Consider the following 19,639-nt stretch of genomic DNA (forward strand, 5'->3'; position numbering starts at 1 on the left):
GCAACCAGGTGATATTGTTCTGGTGGACAGTGACGGTCCACATTCAGAGTGGCCTCAGGGGCGAATAGTCTCTGTCCATCCAGACAGCCAGGGTATCTTGTGGATAGTGAAAGTAAAGTGCAGTGGCACCACTAGTCTCAAGACACTAGAGAAACTGGTTCCTTTGGAGCTAGCAGGAAATATAAAGTCGCCCAGAGACTCCCCACCCCTGCAGCTCCAGTATGGGTCATCCATCCTGAAAGAACTGCCGTACAACATTGCAAAATAATAATCAAGCAATATTATAATAATTCTGATGTAAAACAATGAAGGGTTCGTCAGTCCTAAACAATGGACCACTGTTATCCCCAGAGTTATGTCAGAAATTCCCAACACATAAGTAACTTTTAGTGAATCAAACTTTGAATGCTGTTGTATCATTAGGATAGTAATCATAAGTTAGTATAGTTAAGTATTCAAAGAAATTCGGACATCGTGAAATTTATTACAAAGTGCGAATCTGCCATGTCATCCGATCTCTAATTTTCTATAAAACTTATTAAAATAACAGTCTGAAGAATAAAATAGATAAAAAAAGTGTGCCCAAGTCTGAATATAATTAAATCTCTATGAAAATAAGTGCCTTCATTCCCATAACCATAAATAGTAAAAAAAAACTGAACCAGGTGAGAAATGCGTCTCTGGTCTGGAGCGGGAGAAGAGACGCCATTGTACTCCACCAGCTGCCCGACCTCAACACATGTTGACACCAGCAGAAGAAATCTTCCCGTTAGCCACACCGCTAGAGACGCTATAACTTCAACAAGACTATGCTAAACATTTGGATGTATACAACAGTTTCGGTTTATAAGTTAGATATTTTATATGAGGCCTTGTATATGTATTTTATAAGTCATTACACGGCAGGTGCCGCCACCCGGAATGGGATAGAATGCACTTATACTTCAAAATTGTTCTTATTACATAACTGCCTCATACTTGTTGCCGTGTATTACTCTGTGGCGATTAGGCAGTTGAAGTGGAAATGGGTGGAGTGTTGATAACATCATAACTGGGTCGTGAGAAACGTGTACCGATGCTCCCAACCAGGTGGTCAGCAAGGCTAGATACTTGCAGCAGAACACATTTTTTATCTTGAACCAGACAACTTCTACTATATCAGCTAAGATTTGCTAATTTCATTCTTTAACAGTTTTAGTAATAGTAGAATAACCCCTTGTAATTATGTTATGATTATCGATTAATTTCAATTATGCTATTAAATAAACCGCCCAAGTTGTGAAGGGAGGGTTCTAGAAGGAGAGCTATTAATATACAGTCTGCTTTAATTAGAAAATAAATTATTAATAAATAAAATAGAAGTAATTTAATCAAAGAAATAATTAGTAATTAATAAATAAATAAATAAATTAATTCTTGCAAGGAGATTTTCCTCCCAAAAGGCCAGTTCTACTTAAACAGAGGCTTTGGGGTCAACCTAGGGCTATCACCTATTGACTCTCACCATAGTGTGACAATTCACCACGGAAAGTAGCACAAGGCTGAGCGAAAGTGTGTAGCCTCCAACCTCAAACAGATAGACATACTTTCTCACAAGTAGATATGAAACACTAATGTACATAGCTATAAGGATGATCACGAATTAATAGTTCACAGAAATGCTGCTTCAGATCTAATCCTTTTTGAAACTATTGCATACCGGTGTTAAGAGCTTGCTCACTTTTATATGAAGATCGGGTGATGATAAATGTGGTTATTTGCCAGCAACTCCAACTGGATGAGAAAGCGGATGTTACCATTTGCTCATTATATAAATCCGGAATTGGTAGTGACTATGAAATTTATTATAGAACAATAGTAGAATAAAAGTTTCATATCGAGTCACTGAGAATTCTGGATTCGTGCCCAGATACCCCTTGGCCAACAGTGATATCAGTCTCAATTTGACAGTCTGACACAGTGTACTTCGTCCCCACCTTTGCTCTGATGTTCACTAGGTAATACAACATTTCAAGTAAGTTATGTTGCAAACATTTTCAGATATGAACGACGAATTGGCAGATGATTATATGATGAATAAAGTGTTGGATGATGATCACAGAAAATAGAGAAAACTTAGCATGATGATAGTTCTGTGTATGTATAGCCTGGCTGAATCATCCGATTATGTTCAGATGCTCTATATATTAATGGTGATAGATATTGTTATTTTGTTTTTCTTTTATTTGATGTAGTCGCTGTGATTTGTAGTTATGTCAGGTGTACTTATAATGTCAATAGTGAGGTTATCAGGGATGCTGCTGCTGCCTTGCTAGCTTTGTATCTCCCAATCATGAAAAGTACAGTAGGCTATGGTATGGTAATTTTTTCTTGGATAATTTAAAAATGTGAACAAGTTTAACCAGAACTTTGGTAAATAAAAGTGTACAGTTCTTCTTCTTCTTGATAGTAGGTGCCGTTTGCATAAAGAGTTTGTCCTTCCGTTGACTGGACCAGTACAGATGTTGGGAGACGCGTTTATGTTGAGGATGATAAGAGTTTCAAAAGTGCTTGTTGCGTTGTGCTGTAGACAGAGGAGCGGCGACTAAAACAGGTGCAGCCGACGCATATGCCTAGCAACAATAGTCTAGTTGGCTGCGAATGTAGGTTGTATAGAAACGGAGCAACATTTTATGGTGTGCTCCCCAGGTGGTGCCAGTGAGGGCTTAAGTATGGTGAGTCATGGTTGCGCTGTCTGTTTAAGATGTTGAATGTGTGCTTTCCAGGTAAGTAAGGGTGAGTCGAAGTGCATGCCAAGGTATTTATGTTCTCATACATGTTGGATGGGAGTGTTGTGTATTGTGAGGGTGGGTAGATGAGCAAGTCTTTTTTTAGTGAAAATCTGGTAACAGGTTTTGATAGTATTAACCTGAAGGCCCCATTGTTGTGTCTAATGTATGAGGTGGTCAAGTGCTGTTTGCATTGTTGAGACTGTATTAGGTAAGGCATTGTCTGAATAATACAATGTTAAGTCGTCAGCGTACGCCGAGAGGTGAACAGGATGGGTGTTAGGCAAATCTGCCAAGTAAGTAATTATCAAAAGAAGGCGCCAAACCTGGTAGGCTATGTAGCACGATCAAATGCGTGGATTAATCAGAGGGCGCTAAATATCACCAAGGATGCCAATACGAGAACAGAAAGCATAAGGCGAATGATGTCAAAAGTATCTGATTCACAAAGAATTCTATCGAGGGACAAGTGACCGCGAGGGACGGTCGGAAAGCAAAACACACACTCGTCCTGGAAGTCAGGACATTCAACAAGGATATGCACGACAATAAGAGGGACAACGCAATTTGGACAATAAGGAGCAGGGCGGCGTTCCATTAAGTGACCGTGAGTTAAGCGAGTATGGCCAAGACGCAACTTTGTTAAAGCCGTTTCCCACTGCCGGTGACGGTGGCAGGAGGAAGGCCACGGGGACATACAACGCTTAAGAGTACGCAGTTTATTACCAACAACAGAAGACGAACAACCCTGCCAACGGGCAAGGATGGAGGAATGAATAGCCGGATAAAAGTCAGAAAAAGAAATACCTTTATGGGAAATGGGACAAGAGCGGATAGCCTCTCTAGTGACAGCATCCGCACGCTCATTTAAAGAAACACCAATATGGCTGGAACCCAGCAAAACTCTATGGATTTAAATTTACTAGAGATAAGAAACAGCCAATGTTGAATCTTGATGACTACCGAATGGACAGGATTAAAGGACCTGAGAGCCATGAGGGCACTACGAGAGTCAACTACAATCACAAAGGACGATTGACAACGAGAAAGCAGGAGACGGAGAGCATAAAGAATAGCATAAAGTTCCGCTGTGAAGATGCTAGTCTCTGAAGGGAGGCGACACATATAAGTACGGTCAGGAAAACCAACGGAGTAGCCCACACTGTCCGCAGACTTAGACCCATCGTTGAAGATGGAAACAGAGCAGGAGTGTGAAAAAGGGCTTAAGAAAAAGGCGTTTCAGAACCGTAGGAGGAGTAAAAGCTTTAGTAATGTCGGTCAAAGATGTACAAAACTTCGGATGGGTGCCCTCCACGGGGGCAAGGAAGGAACAATACGAGGAGAAATATGAGAAAGACGAATGGAAAGAGTGTCCTGTAAGCGAGATAGCAGGACTGAAAGAGGGAGGTGGTGAAGAGGAACAGGAGCTACAGGAGGGGTAAAAGTCAAAGCACGACAGAGGCGAGAGGAAGGATGTTGCAAGGACTGTGCTAGATAGCGAAGACAGTAGCGATCACGGCGGTCCTGGAGAGATAGGAAGCCAGTATCAACATACAAGCTGAGGGCGGGAGTCGAACGAAAGGCACCAGAGCTAAGGCACAACCCAGCATGGTGCAAAGCATCAAGACGGCGAAGAGTAGAAGGAGAAGCGAACGAGTAAGCAGAGCAACCATAATCGAGTTTAGACAGGACGAGAGAGGAATATAAAGAGAGGGGCCTACGCCTATCCGCCCCCCAAGGAGTATGAGACAAAACCTTAAGGAGGGAAAGGGCCTTAAAGCATTCAACACGGAGGTAAAAGATATGGGCCGACCAAGACAAACGAGGGTCAAAGATTAACCCCAAAAGCTTAGCGGAATCCTTGTACACAAGGGGATGACCATAAAGTGACAAAGAGGGATGAAGTCAGAGACGCTTTACACGCTTCCGAGTAAAAGTCATAGCACAAGTCTTAGAAAGAACCTGAAGCCATAATCGCTGGCCCCGGACAACACGGCATCAATCGCAAGTTGAAGCCGCCGTTGAAGGAGAGGCGAATCATCACCCCGACAGCAAAGGGTAAGATCATCTACATAGAGAGCGGAGAAGACGCCAGAAGGAAGAGAGGAAAGAAGACCATTGAGAGCAAGAAGAAAAAGAGTAGTGCTCAGAACACTACCTTGGGGCACACCCTCATATTGCCTAAAGGGGGCTGAGAGAGTGGTACCAAGCCGCACACGAAAGGAACGACGAGAGAGGAAGCTCCTGAGGAAGAGAGGGAGATTCCCACGAAGGCCAAAAGAATGAAGTTGAGACAGAATATGATACCGCCAGGTAGTGTCGTAAGCCTTTTCCAGGTCAAAAAGGACGGCAACAACGGAGGTCTTCGCAGCAAAAGCAGTACGAATATGGACCTCCAAGTTCACCAGGACATCCGTTGTGCTGTGGCACTTGCGAAAACCAAATTAAGAAGGGGAGAGGTGGTGATAGTTCTCTAATAACCACACCAGACGTACGTTAACCATACGTTCAATGAGATTGCAGACACAACTCGTGAGGGGCAATAGGGCGGAAGTCCATGAGGGATGACCCGAGAGACCCCTCGTTTCCGAACAGGGAAGACAACAGCATCGAGCCAGTATTCAGGGACTGACGACGAATCCCAGACCTGATGAAACAGACTCAGTAAATACTGAGACGAGCACGGAGGGAGATGGGGAAGCATCTTATAATGAATGCCATCGGAACCTGCCGCCGTAGAACCGCAGAGAGCCAGGGCAGACTGAAGATCAGAGAGAGAGAAGGGATCGTTATAGGGAAGGCTGAGATGGGTACAGAAATCCAAAGGACGAGATTTAAGAAGAGGCTTAGGAAGAAGGAAGAATTGAGCGAGATGAGAACCAGAGCTAACAGACGGAATATGGAAACCCAATTCGGACGCAACCTGCAACGGGTCAGCCACAAAAGTACCACAGAGGTGAAGTACCAGTGAGACATCGGGAACGAACTTACCCGCTATCTTTACCCGCTATCTTGCGGATATGCTTCCAGATCAGCGGTAGAGGAGTTTCGGACGTGATGGTGGAGACATAAGATATCTAACAAGCACGTTTAGCCGTACGGGCCCCCGCACTTGCCTTCTGAAACAAAAGAAAAGATTCAATCGTCTTCCGGCGACGGTGTCTCTTCCAGGCTGTACACTTACAGCGAACAGCCCGAGCACAGTCCACATTCCACTAGGGAACACACTTCTGCGTTCCCCTAGAGGAAGAGCGAGGAATAGAACGGAGGGCAGCGTCGAAGACGGTGTCATAAAAAAGGAGGAGGACGTGAGGGAGAGGCAGAATGGAGAGGTCGGAGACAGTAGCACGGAGGGTAAAGAGGGGCCAGTCAGCCTCGGCAAACCTCCACCTAGGGAAGGAAAGGGAAGCGTGAAAAGAGAAAAAGGAAACAAGGATAGGAAAATGGTCACTGCCATGGAGGTCATCAAGAATCCGCCACTCAAAATCTAAGTAAAGGGAAGACGAGCAAAGAGAAAGATCAAGACAGGAAAGGGTGAGAGTCCGAGAGTCTAAATGAGTGGGCTCACCAGAATTTAGAAGACAGGTAAGAAGCGAGGACGAACGGTTCGAAAAGGCGACCTCGGGTGTTTGTCAGAACATAACCCCAAAGGGAATGTCGACAATTGAAATCACCAATTGAAACAGGCAAAAAGTCGGCAGGAAATGACAACTAGAAAGGAGAAGAGGGGGGAGAAAGACGAAACATAAGGAAAAGGAAACGCGATCCGGCAAAATTAGAGAAGACGGCAGCAGGAGCAGAAGGCTACAAAAGCATCACACTCCAGCAGCCGACCACCATGCCTCCTCTTGGCGCCAATGGGCCGGATAGGGAGGGTGCAAATCTGCCAAGAATTCAGCAAAAATGGTTGGGCTTAGGATGGAGCCTTACGGGAAACCTGTTGCATTGGAATGCTATCTAAAAACTCGCCTTGTATATAGACTATAGAGGTCCTGTTCGTAACATAGGACTGTAACCATAGAAGTAATCTTCCCTGTACGCCTAAACGTGCAAGCTTTGGCAGGAGGCAAGTATGAGGAATGCTATCAAAAGCTAATTTAAGGTCTAGGTTGAGAACAATACAAAATTTATTGCTTCTGTGAGAGGTGCGGATTTCATGTTCAAGGCCTCTCTTTGATCAAGTGCGGAGCATTGCGGTCGAAATCCAGCTTGGAGTGATGGTAAAATATTATTATACTCAGGGTACCATTGGAGGCGAGTATGTACTAGCCCTGCCATGACTTTACTGAGGCAAGACAGTAAGGAGATAGGTCTATATGACACAGGTTGGGATGAGTCTTTTCCTGGTTTAAGGAAAGGAAGAATAATACAAGTCTGCCATTGTGATGGAATATTTCCGTGAGTCCAGCAAAGGTTGTAATAGTTTAGAAGAGTGCTATGTACAGTCGATGGAAGATATTTGATAAGGTCATATAGAATTCCATCCTCTCCAGGTGCCTCGCCAAGAGGTCGGCACGTTAAGGCTAATTGTAGCTCGCTTAAGGTGTACATGTTGTCGACGCCGAGCATGGGTAGCGGTATGGCACGGTCAATTTCTTGTCTGGGAGAGTTCTTGGGCTTGAAGGAAGGATATTGAGAGGGCAACTTTAAGACATTCAGCAAGAACATTTTGCACGCTCCCGAGGTGTTTGACAGAGTGAACCATTGATCATCAGGGGAAAAGAAGGGAATGTTGTCGACCTTTAATGCTGTTAAATGAAGCCCAGATTTTTTAATGTGGCGTGGTGGATGTGAGGCTGTCACAAAATTTTGCCCATGTTGCTCGCTTTGCTGACAGTATGTTTTTTTGGGTGCTACTGTGGCCAGCCGGAGATTGACCCAGTTCTGTAGGGAGGGTTGACGTCTTTGTTTTTGTATGGCTAGTCAGCATAAAGTGACTGTTCGTGCACATTCCGCGTTCCTCCACGGTTAAAGTGGTTTGTTGGACCTATGTCCTGAAGTTTTCATGAACATTTGGATGGCTGCAGAATTTATGGCCGAGGTGATTGTGGACAGTTGCATGTTAGGATCTGCGCATCGTCTGTATCTGGGAGACGGACAATATCAACTAATTTTTTTTTATCTAGTTTCTTAATGTTCCACTTGGGGAGCGTTAGAGGGTGGCGTGGTGGCTGAAAGTTAGTAAATTTTATAATGAGGGGTTTGTGGTCCCTACCAATATCTGGTCCAGTAGGAAACTGCAGTTCATGTTGAAAGTGCGCCGAGCCAAAGCAGATGTCAAGTGAGGCCTCATAATTGGTTCTGTAGTTAAAGTAGGTTGCAAGGTAGGGGGGCGAAAGAAGAATATATGATGCAGTGGCTAAGTGGTAAATTTGATAAAATGTCATCAAGTAACTGAAAGATTGTTTAATGTATTATCTGTGAACTTGTAGGAAGTCTGATAGGCTGCTCTTCTTTGCCCATCTACACTGGCAATCCAAAAGCAACTGTTCGGAAAGGCTTATTGCCCTGTATTATCGCCCTTTGTTGGACTTTAGTGGAGATCGTGTGAACTTCTAGTTCACAAAATACATTGAAACCAATGCCTTGAACTCATATCTTGGTGATATTTTTACAATGTAATTAAATGTATTAAATATGGAACTGCATTGCGAACAGAAGATACTCATTGAATTTAAAACCAACATGTTTGCAATTATCAGTATACTGTTTGTTTTGAAGGCCCAGGTCTCGAGAAGCAACCTGTCACTTCACACATTTCAGCAAATGTAATCAAACATTTCTCTTTAACTGGGAAAATAATAACTGACAGGCTAAAATGGAGTCTGATCAGATCGACGAACTAATTTAAATGCAAAATAAAACCGATCCATACTTCAAGACAAGACTTCATATTGGTGGTGTCTCTGGTTTTTGCAAAATGTAGCAAATTAGCTACAGCGGCTCGGCAAGTGCTTTCGCCCACCAAATGCTTAATTGACCATTATGATACTTTGTTAGGAACACTTTGTTAAGATTATGTTTTCTAGTTTAGTGTTTAGTACCGTTAAGAATATGTTGACTAAAGCACAAGGATGTCTCAACATTAATGAACAGTGGCATTCCAGAGACGCTAACAAGATTTTTCCTAAGAGTTTTCTAGTTTAGTTTCTCTACACGCTCGACAAAGTGGACATTGAATTAAGTGGAAGTTTTATGTTGTGGGAAATTCGATTTTACATCGCATTAGGCCTTCTCAACAAAACATTTGAGCTGTAAATCAAATGGAAATTTTATAATTCATTAGACTAGAAAATTTTTAAGTGAATAAAGTAATTTATTTTCATAATTTGTTTCAATAAATACTAATGCAAAGTTATATTGGTGAAAATATTATTAAATGACAATTTAAAATAGGGAAGAAATTGAGGGAACGTAAGAGCGCAAGCAGAGGAATGTGACCTGGGGTTGCAAGGAGACGAATGTGACCTGGGGTTGCAAGGAGACGAATGTGACCTGGGGTTGCAAGGAGACGAATGTGACCTGGGGTTGCAAGGAGACGAATGTGACCTGGGGTTGCAAGGAGACGAATGTGACCTGGGGTTGCAAGGGGACGAATGTGACCTGGGGTTGCAAGGGGACGAATGTGACCTGAGGTTGCAAGGAGACGAATGTGACCTGGGGTTGCAAGGGGACAAATGTGACCTGGGGTTGCAAGGGGACGAATGTGACCTGGGGTTGCAAGGGGAAGAATGTGACCTGGGGTTGCAAGGGGACGAATGTGACCTGTGGTTGCAAGGAGACGAATGGGACCTGGGGTTGCAAGGGGAAGAATGTGACCTTGGGTCGCAAGGGGTGGAATGTGACCTGGGGTCGCAGGGGGAAGAATGTGACCTGGGGTCGCAAGGGGTGGAATGTGACCTGGGGTCGCGAAGTGAAGAATGTGACCTGGTGTCGTAAGGAGAAAAATGTGACCTGGGTCGCAAGTGGGAGAATGTGACCTGGGGTCGCAAGGAGAAGTATGTAACCTGGGGTTGTAAGAGGAGGAATGTGACCTGGGGTCGAAATAGGAAGAATGTGACCTGGGGTCGTAAGGGGAAAAATGTGACCTTGGGTTGCAGTGGAAAAAATGTGACCTGGGGTAGCAAAGGGAAGAATGTGACCTGGGGTCGCAAGAGGAAGAATGTGACCTGGGGTAGCAAAGGGAAGAATGTGACCTGGGGTAGCAAAGGGAAGAATGTGACCTGGGGTAGCAAAGGGAAGAATGTGACCTGGGGTCACATGTGGCAGAATGTGACCTGGGGTCAACAGGGAATAGTGTGACCTGGGGTCACAAGGGAATAATGTGACCTGGGTTCGCAAAGGGAAGAATGTGACCTGGGTTCGCAAGGGGAGGAATGTCACCTGGGGTCGCAAGGGGGAAGAGTGTGACCTGGGGTCATGAGAAGAGGTATGTGACCTGGGGTAGTAAAGGGAAGAATGTGACCTAGAGTCGCAAGAGGAGGTATGTGACCTGGGGTCACAATGTAAGGAATGTGACCTGGGGTCGCAAGAGGAAGAATGTGACCTGGGGTTGCAAAGGTAAGAGTGTGACCTGGGGTCATAATGGGAAGAATGAGACCTGGGTTTGCCTGGGGAGGAATGTGACCTGGGGTCGGAAGGGGAAGATTGTGACCTGGGGTCGCAAGGGGAAGAATGTGACCTGGGGTTGCAAAAGTAAGAGTGTGACCTAGGGTACAGTATACAGTAATTACAATACAGTAATATCAGAAAGAATACCAGGAAGTAGCCTAAATGAACAGGCACATGCAAATGACCTGCTACGGATGTGCGACAGGTTTGCCTTAACCCAGCAAATAGTTGAACCAACTAGGAAGGAGAACACGCTGGACCTCATTTTCACTAATAATGATGAATTGATCAGGAACATAATGATTACAAATACCTGTTACTCAGATCTCAACTTAATTGAAGTTATGACAACCATGGGGAGTAGACCTTCAAAACCAGTCCAGATTCCCGGTGGAGGAGATTTCAGCAAATTCAACTTCAATAATAAACAGATAAACTGGGAGCAAATAAACCAGGACTTCACAGAAATAAACTGGGAAGAACAGCTAGAAAATGCAAACCTGAACCAGTGCCTGGAAAAAATAAGCTCAGTAGCACTAGAAATATGTTCAAACCGCATACCTCTAAGAAAAAAGAGGAAGAGATGCAGATTGGAACGGGAACGTCGTTCCCTATATAGGCGAAGAAAACGAATCGCGGAACAACTTGAGAGTCGCACCCTATCTCAAAAACGGCGAAGAAGGTTAGGTAGAGAAATAGAAACTATTGAACGGAAGCTACAAGAATCATGCACAACCCAGGAGAGGCAAAGAGAGCAAAAGGCCATCAGTGAAATAGAGAGAAATCCGAAATATTTTTTCTCCTATGCAAAATCAAGATCAAAAACCACATCTAGTATCGGGCCCCTGCGAAAGGGAGATGGAACTTTCACCGATGACAACAAAGAAATGAGCGAGCTACTGAGGAAGCAGTACGACTCTGTTTTCAGCGATCCATTAAACACACTAAAGATTGATAACCCAAATGAATTTTTCATGGATATGATACCAACATCAAATCATATATCAGACGTCACCCTATCCCCACTGGATTTTGAAGAAGCCATAAACAGTATGCCTATGCACTCTGCACCAGGCCCGGATTCTTGGAACTCCATATTCATAAAGAACTGTAAAAAAACACTATCGCAGGCCCTCCACATTCTGTGGAGACAAAGCCTAGATACTGGCGTTATTCCTGATATACTAAAAACAGCAGAGATAGCACCACTTCATAAAGGAGGAAATAAGGCAGAGGCAAAAAATTACAGACCGATAGCACTAACATCGCACATCATAAAAACTTTTGAGAGAGTGCTAAGAAGTAAGATCACAAAATACATGGAATCACGGCATCTCAATAACCCCGGACAACATGGTTTCAGAACAGGGCGCTCTTGCCTATCGCAGTTGCTGGACCACTATGATATGACATTAGATGCTTTGGAAGACAAACAAAACGCTGATGTAATTTACACAGATTTCGCAAAAGCTTTTGATAAATTTGACCATGGTGTTATTGCACATAAAATGCGTTCAAAAGGAATTACCGGAAAAATAGGCAGATGGATCTACAATTTCCTGACCAACAGAACCCAATGTGTAATAGTCAACAAAATAAAATCCAGCCTATCAACCGTGAAGAGCTCAGTCCCCCAGGGTACTGTGCTTGCTCCAGTACTTTTTCTCATCCTGATATCAGACATAGACAAGAACACAACCTATAGCACTGTATCATCCTTTGCAGATGACACTAGGATCTTCATGAGAGTAGGCAACATAGAGGACACGGCAAACCTCCAGTCAGATGTAGATCAGGTCTTTCTATGGGCTACAGAAAATAATATGGTGTTTAACGATGATAAGTTCCAGCTCATGCGCTATGGAAAAAATGAAAATATAAAAACGGAAACAACGTACAAAACTCAGGCAAATCATAACATAGAACGAAAAGGCAATGTATAGGATCTGGGTGTACTCATGTCGGAAGACCTTACCATTAAAGAACACAATAAAGTAGCCGTCACAACTGCAAGAAAAATGACAGATTGGATAACAAGAACTTTTCACACTAGAGATGCTATACCGATGATGATACTTTTCAAAACGCTTGTGCTCTCTAGAGTGGAGTACTGCTGCACAATGACAGCCCCTTTCAAAGCTGGAGAAATTGCTGACCTGGAGAGCGTGCAGAGATCCTTTACTGCTAGAATCCACTCAGTAAAACATCTAAACTATTGGGACCGACTAAAGAGCCTAAAACTGTACTCCCTTGAGCGCAGGCGGGAGAGGTACATAATAATTTACACGTGGAAAATATTAGAGGGGCTGGTCCCAAACCTGAACACAGAAATAACATCACATGAGACCAGAAGACATGGCAGGATGTGCAGAATACCCCCGTTGAAAAGCAGAGGTGCAACAGGTACTCTGAGAGAGAACTCTATCAACATCAGAGGTCCGAGACTGTTCAACACGCTTCCACTAAGGGGCATAACTGGCCGACCCCTCACAGTGTTCAAGAGAGAACTGGATAAGCACCTCCAAAGGATACCTGATCAACCAGGCTGTGACTCATACGTCAGGCTGCGAGCAGCCGCGTCCAACAGCCTGGTTGATCAGTCCGGCAACCAGGAGGCCTGGTCGACGACCGGGCCGCGGGGACGCTAAGCCCCGGAAGCACCTCAAGGTAACCTCAAGGTAGGGTTGCAAAGGTAAGAGTGTGACCTGGGGTCGTAATGGGAAGAATGTGACCTGGGGTTGCAAAGGTAAGGGTGTGACCTGGGGTCATAATGGGAAGAATGTGACCTGGGGTCGCATGGGGAGGAATGTGACCTGGGGTCGTAATGGGAAGAATGTGACCTGGGGTTGCATGGGGAGGAATGTGACCTGGGGTAGCAAGGGAAAAAAATGTGTTCTGGGGTCGCAAGGGCATGAATGTCTCCTGGAGTTGCAAGGGGAAGAATTTGACCTGGAATCGCAAGGGGAGGAATGTGACCTGTAGTCGCAAGGGAAAGAAAGTGATCTAGAGTCGCAAGGGAAGGAATGTGACCTGGGGTCTCAACAGGAGAAGAAGAACGAGAGCGAACATCATGATGATCACCGGGAGATTAATGGACATCAGCCCGCACAGACACATGGCGTGGAGAGCTAAGAGTCAGAGGAGAAGGATGGGAAGGAGGATCAGAGGGAGATGAGGAAGAAGATATTGGAGACATGACAGACTGGGAAGAAAGAAGGGGAACCCCAGACAGAGAACCAGGAAGGGGACCCTTCAGAACGTAAAGGAACAGAAGAGAAGGCGGTGGGCGTGTCTGGGTCTAAGGCCTGGAAACGGTTGTGAGATTGAGGAAGGTGGGATGGACGAGGAGAGGAAGAGAGCACCACGCGAGCATAAGAGACGCCAGTGAAATGGGGGAGACGACGAACTTGGTGCCTCGCCCCAGGAAAAGACAAATGTTCCCGGTGCTTCAAGTTGAGGACGGCTGCCTCAAGTCTGTAATGTGCACACGCGCGGTGAGTGACCTTCATCCCTACACAAGGGAGAGAGAGAGACAGTACTGGTGCATTTGGAGGCACCATGCCCAAACTTCCAGCACTTATTTCCGTGCAGTGGAGATGGAATGTACTCCTGGACGGAACACTTGACACCAGCAAGAATGACAGAGGGCAGAAGGGTCCTACCATCAAAGGTAATTTTAAAAACCCGAAAGGGCCGACAACGACGACGACAAGGGGGACGAGTAAACGTGTCCTCCTGGTGGACAGAATGGCCCTGGGCTGCGAGGACATGCGTAATATTTTGTGGCAGTCCTTTAGATTTCTAACCAACCTGTCCTCTTAAAAAGAAAGTCGCTTTTGGCCGTTTGCCCGTATGGCCGAATATGGACGTAATTGGAAAATGAAAAAAAATTGAAAATAAATTTGGGATTTGTTTTTCAACAATAGTAAGTTAAGGGTCCTCTGATAGGTTAGGTGGGCAGGAAATTTTCATAAAGTTTCAAAACGTTATGAAAAACGTTAATTGAAAGTTCCTCTTCTAAGCTGTCCTAGCCTCTCCGCGTGGGCCGGACGACTCAAACAGAAAACGGAACAGAACGTCACTTTTGTGAGTCGATTTCATTTCAAATTACGTCCAAATTTGGCCATAGCGCTCATACGAGCCAAAAGTGACGTTATTTTTAAGAGGACGGGTTGTTCTAACACCGGTTGCAACATGGTGCAGGAGGAGAACAGTGCCAACACTGGCATTTAACTGAGCGCTCTTGAAGACTTGAACAGGAGTCTCGCCAATGCAGGATAAGGCGGCCAAGCTGGTGGCTAGATCCTGAGAAGAAGCAGCAACTATACGTGTACCAAGACAGATGGGGTTGAAAGTAACAGAGGCATCTATTGAATCAACAAGATGCATATGGAGGGAAAAATCGTCAGGAGGAGATGAATCTAAATGCTGGAGGTCAAAGTAGTCCACGTAGCAGGACAAAACAAGGCATGGTACGAATTAGTATGGGAAGGAGGCGTGAGAGAGAGCGGTCATGGCGGGGACGGCGGTGAGGACCTCGAGATAGAGAGATGGGTCATAAGGCGCGGTAGTCACAATGAGAGATGGAGCCGTGCAAGGGGACGAGACGGTCACCACAGAGGGCTTGGTGCTCGACCCTTCCGCAGAAGTGAGAGGGGAGTGGAGAGGAGTAGTCCGTCCGGGCTCAATGTAGTGTGGGTTACAGAGCCCTGTCTTCCAGCACAGTCTGACTCAGGGGCCTGGTAGCCCACCCCATGAGCCTAGGTAAGAGAAATCGTGTCGTCAGCTATGCATCAGACGTTCTAAAAGTTTGGGGCTCGGAACCAAGGGATACCACCTACCAGGGCAGACAGGGAAGCCGAGTGCAGGCCCTTTGCAGGAAGGGTGCGTCGTCTCCAGCAGTGCTCCCCCTTTTCAACAGGGGAGTCCTACTACATCGTCCATTCTCCCACACTGGTGCTAAGACCCCATTCCCCAGGACCACAAGGCCCCTACGTGGTGCCCTTCTTCACCTACACCACCCAAAGAAGGGCAGGAGAAGAGGCAACGGCAACCCTCACTGGTCTCAGGGAGGTGTACGTGAGCCCCTCTCACCACGTCAAAGCGACACCTCAGAGGGGCCTAAAGTCGCAAGGAGAAGAATTTGACCTTGTGTTGCAAGGGTAGGAATGTGACCTGGAGTCGCAAGGGGAGAAATGTGACCCGGGGTCGCAAGGAAAAGAATGTGACCTAGAGTCTCAAGGGGAAGAATTTGACCAAGAGTCGCGAGGATGAAGAATGTGAACTGGGGTCGCAGGGGAGGAATGTGACCTTGGACTGTGAACCACTGTCCAAGGGGGACTTGACACGGGCATGAAGATTCCTAACAAGCACTCTCGGTTTTCACACACTCAGTAATATAACTACCATCAGAGCCAGTGCTACATTACCTATCACAGCAACGTTCGGGACAACATCAAGGTCACCACCAGTCACATCCTGTGAGTGGTGGCGTAGAAAGGAATGAAGTGGGGCACAACAAATCTTAATTAGACCTCAAAGGGGAAATCTCATTTACCATGAGATTTGCCCCATCATTTATCCATAAAATTTCACCTAAACTGCACACAAATATAATGAGAGCTCGTAACACCCTTTCTTAATACAACAGCTAATCTACACGTATGTTATAATTGTGGGTAATATTTTTCCGACATATAAGAATAAGTAAATTAATTTCAATTATTTTTAATATTAACCAGCTATGAGGATTCCTTCTCTGTTCAGAAGTAATAACCCAGAATCAAAGGGCATAATTATGTCTGACGCAATAATTCTAGTGTTCCAGGCAGATCCATCTAACTCTGATATGAGACGATTGAGTTACTAAAAGTATCTTGTTGATTCTCATTATTAACTGAAAGTAGAGGAAATTGGAGATAATACTTTGAATGGTTTATCAAATTATTAATATAAATTTGATCTTATGATCAGTAATAATTTAGCTGTCTCTCACAATTTAATGATAGTCTCTACTATTATGGGTGAGGGAGAAGTGTACCATAACAAAGGACGGGAAACGAAAACACGAACGCTGGGCTCGCTAGAAAAAGAAATATTGGAAGTTTCAGCCGCACTATGATGTTCTGGGAAGTTAGCAGTCCACATTAACGCGAGCCTTGTTATGGCCCATACTTGTAAGTATCCCAATATTCCCAATAGTGGTTTATATCCAGGCCAGTTTGTAAATAGTGGAAAGTAGAGAGTAGTCGGGCTGTAATGGGCGGGGGAACCGCAAACTCAACTTAAGGAATAATTATTTATAAAATACTTACAGAATAAACTTGGAGTGTTCTTGCATAGTAAATGTATACAATCCTAAATTATTGATGAAATATATACTGAATAAACTTGGAGTGTTCATGCGTAATAAATGTATACATTCCTTAATTATGGAACGTATTCGCCAGCAGGAGGAGTAAGTACCAGGACGAGTTCTGTAGAGGTGGACATTAATCACAAAGTGGACCCTAGATACACACACTGCGCTTTCTTCATCTCCTCTGGGTTACTGATGGTTTACAGAAGTTACCATACAATAAGAAGTCTTCATACCAAATAAGAAATTTAGTTCTACTAACATCAATCAGATTGTACGGTATATATATTTATTGTAATTAATGTGGGGAATCGACCTGTGATTGATTTGATTATTTATTCAAGAGATTGTTTTAATTGTATTTATTGCTTATTGAATACTTGTGAGCGGACTGTATTTTTATAATTTATTATCACCAGTGAACTTCCCTTCAAACATTTCGGGGAGGATCATAATTTAGTTTATCACACCATAATTAAACCGTTGATATACTTTTTCTACACTGTAATGAAATAGTTAGTACTGTGCTGCTAAAATCTAGCAAAAACAGATATACCTTAATTGTAGCACATAAATATAAATTAATTAGAGACTCTAAACCTTATGTGTGGTGTTAACGATTTATCTAAGACACAGAATCATTGGCCAACTAATCTAAGCTACACAATAAACCAAAACTTTCCTTAGTTCTGCAAGTTATGGCAACAATTATTGACTCTGTTTCTTTGTTGTAAGTCACGCTGTGTTCTATAACTTGCAGGAGGAGTGAATGATTGATATGGAGGCTCAATATATAGGCCTTAATGCCACCTGATGTGTTAACTTCTTATCTCTTGCCATTCACACTCTGGCCTGCAACCCGTCCTCGACTCAAGTCCATTACAACCAGTGATCGACCCCACAGACGCATTCACGAATTTTTACATGCTGTTCATTCAAAACGGGAATATTCTCAAATATAAATTAATATTATAATATTAATGCATGCATATGCATATGCATACTATAAATGCATATTGTGCATCTATAGGTCATAGGTTAGGTTAGGTTGGTGTTTAGGTACTGTTAGCAATTATTATTATTTTAAGTACACGTTTGAAGCAGTTACAACAACCCGTCCTTCGATTCAAGTTCATTCCATCCAGCGGTCGACCCCACAGACGCATTCATGAATGTTAACATGCTGTTCATTCAAAACAGGAATTTCTCACATATAAATTAATATTATAATATATATATATATATTTATATATATATACATGTCGTACCTAGTAGCCAGAACGCACTTCTCAGCCTACTATACAAGGCCCGATATGCCTAATAAGCCAAGTTTTCTTGAATTAATTGTTTTTCGACTACCTAACCTACCTAACCTAACCTAACCTAACTTTTTCGGCTACCTAACCTAACCTAACCTATAAAGATACGTTAGGTTAGGTTAGGTAGGGTTGGTTAGGTTCGGTCATATATCTAGGTTAATTTTACCTCCAATAAAAAAAAAATGACCTCATACATAATGAAATGAGTAGCTTTATCATTTCATAAGAAAAAAATTAGAGAAAATATTATAATTCAGGAAAACTTGGCTTATTAGGCAAATCGGGCCTTGCATTGGCTGAGAAGTGCGTTCTGGCTACTAGGTACGACATATATATATATATATATATAATATATATATATATATATATATATATATATATATATATATATATATATATATATATATATATATATATATGTCGTACCTAATAGCCAGAACGCACTTCTCAGCCTACTATTCAAGGCCCGATTTGCCTAATAAGCCAAGTTTTCATGAATTAATGTTTTTTCGTCTACCTAACCTACCTAACCTAACCTAACCTAGCTTTTTTTGGCTACCTAACCTAACCTTACCTATAAATATAGGTTAGGTTAGGTTAGGTAGGGTTGGTTAGGTTCGGGCACATATCTACGTTAATTTTAACTCCAATAAAAAAAAATTGACCTCATACATAGAGAAAATGGTTGCTTTATCATTTCATAAGAAAAAAATTATAGTAAATATATTAATTCAGGAAAACTTGGCTTATTAGGCAAATCGGGCCTTGAATAGTAGGCTGAGAAGTGAGTTCTGGCTACTAGGTACGACATATATATATATATATATATATATATATATATATATATATATATATGTCGTACCTAGTAGCCAGAACGCACTTCTCAGCCTACTATGCAAGGCCCAATTTGCCTAATAAGCCAAGTTTTCATGAATTAATTGTTTTTCGACTACCTAACCTACCTAACCTAACCTAACCTAACTTTTTCGGCTACCAAACCTAACCTAACCTATAAAGATAGGTTAGGTTAGGTTAGGTAGGGTTGGTTAGGTTCGGTCATATATCTACGTTAATATTAACTCCAATAAAAAAATATTGACCTCATACATAATGAAATGGGTAGCTTTATCATTTCATAAGAAAAAAATTAGAGAAAATATATTAATTCAGAAAAACTTGGCTTATTAGGCAAATTTGGCCTTGCATAGTAGGCTGAGAAGTGCGTTCTGGCTACTAAGTACGACATATATATATATATATATATATATATATATATATATATATATGTCGTACCTAATAGCCAGAACGCACTTCTCAGCCTACTATGCAAGGCCCAATTTGCCTAATAAGCCAAGTTTTCCTGAATTAATATATTTTCTCTAATTTTTTTCTTATGAAATGATAAAGCTACCCATTTCATTATGTATGAAGTCAATTTTTTTTATTAGAGTTAACATTAACGTAGATATATGACCGAACCTAACCAACCCTACCTAACCTAACCTAACCTATCTCTATAGGTTAGGTTAGGTTAGGTAGCGGAAAAAGTTAGGTTAGGTTAGGTTAGGTAGGTTAGGTAGTCG

The 19,639-nt window shown here is 43.1% G+C and overlaps 1 protein-coding gene across 1 annotated transcript; it reads left to right on the forward strand.

The window, feature by feature from the left end:
• The first annotated feature begins 4,039 nt into the window (after positions 1-4,039).
• LOC138365040 (otolin-1-like) lies at positions 4,040-9,707 on the forward strand. Its single transcript, XM_069325142.1, has 2 exons — positions 4,040-4,206; positions 9,188-9,707. The coding sequence occupies exons 1-2, from the start codon at positions 4,040-4,042 to the stop codon at positions 9,705-9,707; spliced, it is 687 nt and encodes a 228-aa protein (XP_069181243.1).
• Positions 9,708-19,639: the final 9,932 nt, after the last annotated feature.

The sequence above is a fragment of the Procambarus clarkii genome, chromosome 15 (genome assembly GCF_040958095.1).
Source record: "Procambarus clarkii isolate CNS0578487 chromosome 15, FALCON_Pclarkii_2.0, whole genome shotgun sequence".
Taxonomy (NCBI): domain Eukaryota; kingdom Metazoa; phylum Arthropoda; class Malacostraca; order Decapoda; family Cambaridae; genus Procambarus; species Procambarus clarkii.

What these genes read in the sequence shown, in the direction of transcription:
- LOC138365040 (XM_069325142.1), top strand. Translation starts at nt 4,040, where the DNA reads ATGTCGGTCAAAGATGTACAAAACTTCGGATGGGTGCCCTCCACGGGG. An exon ending in GAACAGGAGCTACAGGAGGG is followed by an intron (nt 4,207 to 9,187) that starts GTAAAAGTCAAA and finishes AGGGAACGTAAG; the next exon opens with AGCGCAAGCAGAGGAATGTG.